This window comes from Alexandromys fortis, unplaced genomic scaffold, assembly GCF_014885135.2.
Source record: "Alexandromys fortis isolate MF-2015 unplaced genomic scaffold, M_Fortis_MF-2015_v1.1 scaffold_165, whole genome shotgun sequence".
Lineage (NCBI taxonomy): Eukaryota > Metazoa > Chordata > Mammalia > Rodentia > Cricetidae > Alexandromys > Alexandromys fortis.
The window spans coordinates 354,747-365,117 of record NW_026068038.1 but is presented as its reverse complement, the minus strand read 5'-3'; the positions used below and the strand labels follow the sequence as shown (position 1 = coordinate 365,117).

Below are 10,371 nucleotides of genomic sequence, written 5' to 3'. Positions count from 1 at the left end.
TTCGAGACAGGGTTTCTCTGTGGTTTTTGGAGCCTGTCCTGGAACTAGCTCTTGTAGACCAGGCTGGTCTCGAACTCACAGAGATCCGCCTGCCTCTGCCTCCCGAGTGCTGGGATTAAAGGCGTGCGCCACCACCACCTGGCTTACCCTTCCTTCTTAACAACAGAGAATTCACAAAGATTTCCAGCCAGGGAAGATGACACTATTCAGGAAAAGAATCGGCTGCTATGGAACCTTCAGCAAGAAAATCAAGAGTCCCTGGGTCTCAACTGCCTGTCCAGGGAGCTTGGGATCCCCGTGTCTTTAAATGCACAACGAACATGCGTGCCCTTGCCCGAGGTAACCGAATGCAGAATGGAGCTGACCTCAGAACTCAAATCTCTGGATAGGCCTCTATGCCTGAGCACAGCTTGGGTATCTGTACGAAAGCTGCAGCTAGGTTTGGGGAAGCCCAAAACTTGGGGACACTGATTTTCACTACCAATTTTTTCATATAACCTGTGAGCCAGTAACTGTGGGTGGGAACAGTCACAGGGACCTTCAGGGGTGTGTGGCCCGGGAAGAAGGCCCATGCAGACACGATGACCCAAGTGCAAGTATTCAAACAAGATAATATGTAAAGTTGTGAAGAATATTTAATTATTATTTACTGTGATAGCATAGAAATACCAGGAATGAAAAAAGTACAAAAAAGCTCCTAGGGTGTGTGTGACAGCCGTGGATGTGGCTGCTCTGCCAGAGCCTCGGTGTCACTGACCTCGGTCCTGGCGCTTGTCCTTGCTCCTCTTATTCTTTTCCTCCAGCCTCGGGTTGAGGGCACACACACAGGCCGACACGCCTGCAATGGCGTTGGGGAGGTCCGGGCCCCTGCTCCACCTGTTGGCTTCACGGTCATACACCTGCACAGCCCTGGAGAAGGCCGTGTTCTCCCAGCTGTAGCCGCCCAGGATGTAGATACGGCCCTGCCACACGGCCACGCCCGATTCGCTGTTGGCCTGCAGCAGCGGCGCCACACGGGTCCACTGGTTGCATTGAGGGCTGTAGGCCTCCACGCCCAGCACATCGAAGCGCTCCATGGACTCCACGTGGTCGTCACTGCCCCCAATGGAATAGATGCTGTCACCCAGGCTGCACATGCTGTGCCAGCCTCGGGCCGTCGTCATGGGCCGCTTCTCCTCCCACACGTCCGTCCGGTGGTCATAGCACAGCAGGTTCTTGCGGTACGGGCCAATCTGGTAGTCGTGGCCCCCTGAGATGTACACGAAGTCTTTGTAGATGGTACCTGCGTGGCCATAGGTGAACCTGCAGAGAGGACAGAGGACAGAGGAGCTCAGGGCAGAGCCGGGTCCCCGGTCCCATCTTTGTGAGTAGGGGACTTGGGCCCTTTGCCAACGGGGTACAGCCTGCTTCTCAGGAGGTCATAAGGGCTGGAGGAGAAAACACAGAGCCAGCCGGGCGGTGGTGGCGCACGCCTTTAATCCCAGCACTCAGGAGGCAGAGGCAGGCGGATCTCTGTGAGTTCGAGACCAGCCTGGTCTACAAGAGCTAGTTCCAGGACAGGCTCCAAAACCACAGAGAAACCCTGTCTCGAGAAAAAAAAAAAGAAAGAAAGAAAGAAAACACAGAGCCGGTAAACCACAGATAGCTCATGTGGATCTTAGCTGTCAGTGGACAAGGGGTACAGAAGGCAGGTGAACAAGAGTCCCCTGCTGCAGGGAGGATGCATGGGAGCACTCCACTTTGTGTGCAGTTTCCTATAAACCTGACTCCTCTAAATGCTATCAAAGTGTGTGTGTGTGGGGGGGGGGGACAAAAAAGGATGTTTAACTGGGCCTGTGATGCACGCTTTTAGTCTTAGCACTTGGCAGGGAGGTCTCTGTGAGTTCTGGGCCAGCCAGGGCAACAAAGTGAGACCTATAAATACAGGCTCAAAACAATGTTAGAGAGGACTGTCAAAAAGATGGATATAGGTGCTTGCTGCCAAGCCTGACACCCTTAGTTTGATCCCTAGAACCTACATGATGGAAGAGGTCAACTCCTGTAAGTTGTCTTCTGACCACCCTGTAGGTGCTGTAGGACCTGTTTGTGCACACACACACACACATACACAATGTGAATGTAAAAAGAGAAAAACCCACAACCCCCCCTCCAAAAAAAAAAAAAAAAAAAAAAAAGCCCAGGACCAAAGAAATGAAACCTTGTGTTGTGGTTTGGTCGGCAATCAGGGCTGGAATGGGCTAGGGATGGTGTTCACAGGGAGAGCCCAGGGCAGGCAGAAGAGATGGGTCGGGCCTAACTCCTGGTTCACGTGGGGCTTGTGCAGGCTTGCTATGCCAACAGGGCAATGACTGAGGAAGGCTGGATGGGAAACTCATCAGTGTGGGCTGTGCACACATTGCTGATGATGACATCACGGATTGTGTTCACACCATCTAGGAGCACAGGGTGTCTCCTTAGAAATAATCACATCTCCACACCATTGTCCCAAGACAGTGGTGGTGGTGGCATCTACTCTCAGCATGACCACCAGCTTAATTTCGCTCGATAAACCGTGTTTACTCAGAGAACCCATCAACAGGCAATCACTTACAACACTGCCCACCTGCTCGCTGTCACTCTCTGGCTACCTCTCCACTCACCAGGTGGCTATGGATGCACACGGCCTAGTCATAGTGATATAGAGTGTCACCTGCTCACCAATAGCATCCAGGAATTGCCCCCATATTTATTTATTTGAGACAAAGTCTCACTATGTAGCCTAGCATGGCCTCAAATTCAGTCCCCTGCCTCAGTTTCCTGGGGGCTGGGATTATAGGCATAAGCCCCCAGGCCAGGCTTAATTGTGACTTTAAACTTTAGATTCATTCCAACCCCACACACCCTGTTAACTCTGGGAGACCACATCCCCAAGATAGTGCATCTTACAGCCAGGAAGGTTCAGAGTCTGGGTTTAGGTATAGCCTAGGCATGGTAGACAGATGTGTATAGGTTCAGTGGTGGGGTGCACCACTATCTCTGGGGTACTCCCTGCTTGCTGGAGGCCACATGAGAATGTCAGAGAGGGCTGGAGAGATGGCTCAGTAGTTAATAGCACTGGCTGCTCTTCCAAAGGTCCTGAGTTCAATTCCCAGCAACCACATGTGCTCACAACCATCTGTAATGAGATCTGGCGCCCTCTTCTGGCCCTCAGGCATACATGCAGGCAGAACACTATATATATATATAATAAATAAAATCTTTAAAAAAAATGGAGAATGTCAGAGAGATGGTGTGTAACTTCCCCCAGGCTGCCCTGTAGTACCCATTCTGCAGGCAAGCAAATAAAACACAGGTTGGATAAGGCCCATGCCCCTCTGACCTCCTGCCTACACCCAGCCAGGCCTTCTAGGAAGGGACTGACCATCCCAACACAACAACTCACTCTCTGAAGCCCAGGGCCCAGCCAACTTGAAAACTGGAAATGCTTGTCTTGAGCTGCAACAGGACATTATGAAAACAGAAGGCAAAGACTAAACTTTCTCCTGTGACAATATCACCTTCCAGCAGTGGTCTCAAGCCCTCATCACCTTGGTAAGCCAGCCACGTAAGTCCAGGAGTTGGTCTTGGGGCTGTAGGTCTCTACAGAAGACAGCGCTCCGTTCTCGTTCCGGCCACCAACAGCCACCAGCATGTCTTCAATGGAGGCCAGGTAGAAGTCTACACGGCGCTGGTTCATGGAGGCCACCTGTGGTGAGGGCGAGACACCTGAAGCTTCCTTTCCCAAGCCATGTTCCTCCATGTTCCTCCACTGAGTCCACAGAGCCAATGGCCCAGGCGGGCCAGACAGTGGCCAGATGAGCTGGGGAGAAGGGCCTGGACTTGAGGAAAATGGGGCGATACTGGTAGGGATTCTGAGAACCCTGATGCTTCCATCAGACCTCAAATCCTCAAGAGGTGCATGGGCCACACCTCCTGAAATTGGTTTGGCCACATGGTCAACCTCGTGGACTGGCATTATGCAAGAAATTAATGACTTTCTAAAATTAAAAACAATTCAGTCTCCTATGTTCTTCTGATCTTCTCAGACACCAGGCATGCATATGGTGCTCAGACATACATGCAAGCATAACACTAATACATATAAAATAAAATAAATAAATCTATATAAGACTTAAAAGTTTAAACAAAAACCAGTTTTCCATTCTTCCCCATCAGGGATTTCAGCAGACTGGGCAATGTCTTACCACTGAAGCACAATTTGGTTGAGATTTTTTTTTAAAATCAATACTGATCCATTGTCACCATCCATGTTAACAGAACAGAAAGTGGCTATGGTGGTTTGAAAGAAAAGGGTCCCCAAAGGGAGTGACACTATTGGGAGGTGTGGCTTTGTTGGAGCAGGTATAGCCTTGTTGGAAGAAGTGTGCCTCTGTTGGAGGTGGTCTTTGAGGTCTTTTGCTCAGTATCACAGTCTCTTTCTTTTTTTTTAAATGTGTATTTATTTATTATGTATACAATATTAAGAGAGCACCAGACCCCATTACAGATGGTTGTGAGCCACCATGTGGTTGCTGGGAATTGAACTCAGGACCTTTGGAAGAGCAGGCAATGCTCTCAACCACCAAGCCATCTATCTCTCCAGCCCCTCACAGTCTCTTTCTTGTTGTCTGCAAGATGTAGGACTCTCAGCTACTACCCCAGCACGACATCTGCCTCTGCGCCACCAGGCTCCCCATCATGAGATAATGAACTGAACCTCTGAAACTATATTCAAGCCACCCCAATTAAATGTTTTCTTTTTAAGAATTGCCATGGTCATGGTGTCTCTTCACAGCAATAGAAACCCTAAATAAGACAGAAGCTGGTACCAAGGACTACGGTGTTGCTGTTATAGGCTTGACTATGTTTTAGTTTGGAGTAATAAGGACTTGGGACTGTGGATTTTAAAAGCAGTCGAATGTTTTAACTGCTGTTTAATGGGCCATACTAGCAGGAGCATGGAAGACAGTGGTACTGCGTGTGATTTGATGAACTATGGGGTACTCATTCAAGAGGTTTCAGAGATAATTCTTGTGATATTCTGGGGGAAGAAAGTGACTGCTTTTTACCCTTGTCTGAAGAGTTTGCCTGAGGCTAAAGTAAGAGTTTTGGATTAATTCAGTTGGTAGAGGAAATCTCAAAACAGCCTAATATAGACTCTGTTGTGTGGGTATTAGTGGTAACTCTAATGAAGTTTTATAAGGAAGCTAGGCAGTGCCGTTAGTCCCAGCACTCAGGAGGCAGAGGATCTCTGTGGGTTCAAGGCCAGCCTGGGCTAAAGAGTGAGTTCCAGGACAGCCAAGGTGGTGACACAAAGAAACCCTGTCTTAAAAAAAAAAAAATCAAAAATAAATAAATAAATAAATAAATAAATAAATAAATAAATAAATAAATAGAGCTCACACACCTTTAGTCCCAGCACTAGGGAGATGGGAGACTGGAGTGATATGGCTGGGTGGAGAGAAGACTATACGGCAGGAGGAGACAGGAGCTCAGGGCATTCTGAGGTTTGGTGGAGACAGATTCAGTCAGAGGAAGAAGTCTGAGGAGATAGTCTGAGGACAGGATCGCCCCTTCGGTCTGAGCATTGATAGAGGTATAAAGGGGCTGGCCGTACGGCTTCTCTGATCTATCAGCTTTCACCCCTAATATCTGACTCTGGGCTTTATTATTAATATCAGCTAGAACTTGTGCTACAATTGTGTATATCTGGGTGTGTGTGTGGCATGCATGCTACGCCACGTAGGTAGAGGTCAGAGTCCTAAGTTACCTTGCCAGCCCAGGCTAGAGACTTTTTAAATTTTTACTCTTTTAATTTTTTTTTTTTTTTTTTTTTTTTTTTGGTTTTTTAAGACAGAGTTTCTCTGTGTAGCTTTGGCTGTCCTGGAACCCAATCTGTAGACCAGGTAGGACTCAGACTCACACACAGAGATCCTCCTGCCTCCACCTCCTGAGTGCTGTGATTAGTATATGTGCTGCCGAAGCGAGCACCTGAGTGCTGTGATTAAAGGCATGCCCCCCCCCCCACCTGGTCAGGCTAGAGTTTTGATATTAGAACTGAAAAGCCACCTGGAATCTATTTTGGTTGTTTTTGCAACAAGGTCCCAAACTATTGCCCAAGTTCACCTGGAATCACTACACAGCCCAAACTGGCTTCAGACTTGCGGCAATTCTCCTGCTTCAGCCTCCTAAATCCTGGGATTACAGGAGTGAGCTCCCGTGCCTGGGAGACGTTAAATTCAGCAAACCCTGAGGCAATTGGTCACACAGAGGTGTGAGCATAAAGACATTTCAGTTGGTTGCAGTCTAGAGAGGTGACTGCAGAAGGGGACACTTCATCCATACACATGCCCATCAACTCAGGTACCACCCTCTTAGCCCTACAAGGCCACAAGCATATAGAGGTAGAAGGTGAAACTTGGGAAAGACAAGGTGGCATCTTGAAACTCCTAAGCACTCACTAGCTCAGTATGGTGGTTTAAACGAGAATGGCCCCCATAGGCTCATAGACTGGCATGTAAAATCCCCAGTCAGTAAACTGTTAGGGAAAGATTAGGAGGTGTGGCCTTGTAGAAGAAGTGTTTCACTGGGCGTGAGCTTTGGGGTTTTAAAAGCCCATGCCAAGCCCAGTCTCTCTATCCGCTGCCTGTGGATCAACATGTAAAGCTCTCAGCTATTGCTCTAGTACCAGGCCTATCTGCTTTTGGCCGTGATGATAATGGACTAACTCTCTGAAGCTGGAAGCAAGCTCCCAATTAAATGCTTTCTTTAAAAATGTACTTATTTTGTATTTCTTGTATGGGTGTTTTGCCTGCATGTATGTATGTGTATCCCATTTGCTCATGGAGGTTAGAAGACCTCAGATCCCCTGGAACTGGATCACAGATGTTTGTGAGCAACCACTTGAGTGCTGGGAACTGAACTCTGGTCCTTTGCAAGAGAAACAAGTACTCTTTACCAATGGAGCCATTTCTCCAACACCCCCCCCCCCTTTTTTAAAGAGTCTTGGTCACAGTGTCTCTTCCTGGCAACAGAACAGTAACTAAGTTCTGTTACTTATGTGTAACTTCTGTTATTAGGGTGTGCTAATAATGGGGCTGATGTCTGGGCTCCACAATGACCCTAAGTTGCATGGAGCTTTGTAGCCTTCTGAACATTACTCCTCAAATATCTCCACAAGAGAAGCCTAATGTGGATTTCCCTCTGTATGCTTGAATACCATTAATGAATAAAGAAACCTATAGCAGGGTAGAGCTAAGGTAGGTGGGAAAGACAGATCTGTATGCTGGGAGAAAGAAGGGTGGAGTGAGGGAGAAGCCATGGAGCCGCCGGAGACAGACATGCTGAAACTTTGCTGGTAGGCCACGACCTCGTGGCGACACACAGATTAATAGAAATGGGTTAAATTCATATGTAAGAGTTAGCCAATAAGAAGCTAGAGCTAATGGGCCAAGCAGTGATTTAATTAAAACAGTTTCTGTGTGATTATTTTGGGTCTAAGCTATCCAGGCAGCTGGGAAGAACAAGAAGCCTTCTACAGAAACCGAGCAGAGGCTCTGAGGCATGGGGACCCTTGCTTGGCTGAGGCCCATCATGGAGTCTGGAGCAGCCATTGATACTTAATAGCTGTTAGTTGCAATTCAATAAGACTGAAAATGTGCACTGGCCACATTTCAAGCCCTCAATGGGCACAGAGGGCCAGTGGCCACTGTGCTGGAAACAGGACAGACACAGAATAGCCCCATCAGGGTAGAAAGTCCCAGTGAAGAATACCGCTTTTGGCAGTAGCCAGCCCTTCAGATGGTGATTGCATGGCTCCCCTGACCCCTACCCTGGTGTAGGCATGAGGAAGGCAGCAAGGGTGCAGACCATCACTGTACCATCCCAGTTCTCTCAGAAGCAGGGCAGCCATCAAGGCATCTGAACAGGAAGCCATGGTGAGGTTAGGGAGCTGCAAAGAGGGAGGCATCAAGAGTAACGAATTAATTTGCTTTAATCTCACCTTGATCCACTCTTTACGGCGGGGGTCATACCTATAAAGAAGGTTGGAGGCTGCATCCCCTCCGTTGTCTCTCGAGAAGCTGCCACCAGCAATGAAGATGAAGCCCCCCAGCACGGCAACGCAGTGGTGGCTCCGGCGGGCAGGCAGGGATGTCTCCTTCACCCACTGTTCCTTCTTGGTGTCTAGGAAGCAGGTGTCATCGCTCAGCTCCAGACACCGCTCGGAGACCTCGCCACCCACGAAGAGCAAGCACTCCTCAGAACGCAGCTCCGTTCGCTTTGTCTGCAGGACAGGCTGCGCCACCAGGTTGCTGTGGTAGTTCAGGGCCTCCTCCATGAAGCCCTCGCCATCAGCCACACTGGGCAACAGCGAGCCCATGGCCAGCTTCACACGCTGGAGCAGGATGTCCTCAGGGAAGAGGGGGAAGCGAATATTTTCGAGCACCCGGCAGGTGTGCGCCTCACGCTCTGGCTGCTGGGTGAGCCACTGCAGAGCTGCCTGCAGCAGGTCATACTCCCAGGTGTGCTGTACCTGGCCACTGCTCAGGTAGACACACAGCTTCTGCACAGAGACGTTCTGCAGGAAGTCAGGCGTGAAGGACAGGGTGCTGAAGTGGCTCAGGACAAAGCTGTCGATGAAGGCATCCAGCCGCTTGAGGCTGTAGATGGAGGCCAGCTCCTGGAGGTAGAGGTAATTGTCCTCACTCACCTCCTGCTCCAGGTACTCACAGCAGAAGTCCACCACCGTCCAGATCTGCAGCAGGTGCGCTGTTTCCAGGATGTAGTCAATGTTATTGCCATCCAGCTCCAGCTCACTGCTGTAGAGGAAGTCCACCACGGCCTTGAGCCCCACGTAGGAGGCGCCGACCAGTTCCACCTCTTTCTGGAAAGCCTCCCGCATGCCCAGCGTGAACATGGAGTTGAAGTAGTCGCTACAGACAGCCAGAAGGTTGCGGTGGGCAGGCACTTGCTGCTCTTCCACCACGAGGACCACGTCACAGAAGAGGCCATGCAGCCGCTGCTCATTCAGCCGCTGCAGCACTGTGGTGGAGTGGTCAGCCCAGTGGTACACCTGCGCGAGAAAAGAAGCCTGTGCATCAGGAGAGAAAGCACAGGCCTGCTGTCCATGGCCTGCAGGGACCACAGTCAGCCCAGAGGTAATGACAATTGTTATAAGATGGAATAAGAGCCACGGAAGTAAACCCGGAGCATCACAGGGGCATCTGAGAGCATGCTTCTCCTCCCTTCTTGTCCTCCCTCCTGCAATGTTCTATAAATTTGCCTGGGTGTGCTGGTACATGCCTATAATCTTAGTACTCAGAGGCAGAGGCAGTTGGGCCTCTGTGAGGTCAAGGCCATTCTTGGTCTACCTAGAATGTTCCAGACCAGCCAGGTCTACATAAAGAGACACTGCCTCAAATAAAATGAAACAAAAGAATAAAATATTTATTAGCACACAGGCACACAGCACAGTGTGAATGTGGAGGTGAGAGGCCAGCTCTCCTTCCAGTTCAGACATTCAAGGCAGGGAGTTCAGGTTGTCTGTCAGACTCGAGCAGCAAGTGATTTTACGTCTACCCAGCTCGCTAAATATAATTCCTAGAAACTGTCTGCTTGGCAGATCTCTGTGAGTTCCAGGCCAGCCTGGTCTGCAGAATGATAGTTTAGGACAGCCAAGGCTACACAGAAAAACCTTGTCTCGAAAAAGCAAAGACAAAAACAAACAAACAAAAACCAGAAACAAACAAACAAAAAAAACCTGCCTGCGTGCTTTCTCTGTCTTTCTCCTTTATCATCAGGAGTCTAAGAGCTTCCTCTCTTCTGTCTTCTTTTTCTCCTCTCTCTCTCTCTTTCTCTCTCTCTCTCTCTCTCTCTCTCTCTCTCTCTCTCTCTCTCTCTCTCTTTCTTTCTTTCTTGTTTTGATAGATACTTTGTAAACATTTTCCCATCAGGGGACTGCTCCCGCACCCCACCCCACTGCTTACTTAAGTCAGATGGACTGAAGTTAGAACTTCAACTCTGCATCCTGCCAGCTGTGTGGTCTCAGGTTAGCTAGCCACCGACCCACTTCCTGGTCTTTTTCTTTTCTTTGTAAAATGTTATTGTCATTACATTTATTTACTTAGGTTTTTTGGGGGGGGAGGGAGGATAGTGATGTGTGCCACTGTTTACATATCTCAAAGGATAACTTGCATGAGTTGGCTCTCTCCTTTCACCAAGTGAATCCTGGGGTTTGAACTTAGGCTGCCAGGCTTAGTTGGCAAATGCCTTTACCTGCTGAGCCTGTTTGTCCTGTTGGTTTAGTTGTTGTTTTTTTTTTTTTGTTTTTGTTTTTTTTTTTTTTTTTTTTTT

At 48.9% G+C, this 10,371-nt stretch overlaps 1 protein-coding gene across 2 annotated transcripts in view; it reads right to left on the bottom strand.

Annotated features, from left to right (window-relative positions):
• Nucleotides 1-617: 617 nt before the first annotated feature.
• Nucleotides 618-10,371, bottom strand: part of Klhl36 (kelch like family member 36) — an 18,724-nt gene continuing 8,970 nt past the window's right edge. For both annotated transcript variants that reach the window (XM_050165288.1, XM_050165287.1), the window contains exons 3-5: nucleotides 8,021-9,091; nucleotides 3,567-3,724; nucleotides 618-1,302 (exon numbers count right to left, since the gene is read on the bottom strand). In XM_050165288.1, the coding sequence (XP_050021245.1) occupies nucleotides 750-1,302; nucleotides 3,567-3,724; nucleotides 8,021-9,091 (1,782 nt within the window). In that variant the 3' untranslated portion in view covers nucleotides 618-749. The remainder of the gene's footprint in view (nucleotides 1,303-3,566; nucleotides 3,725-8,020; nucleotides 9,092-10,371) is intronic.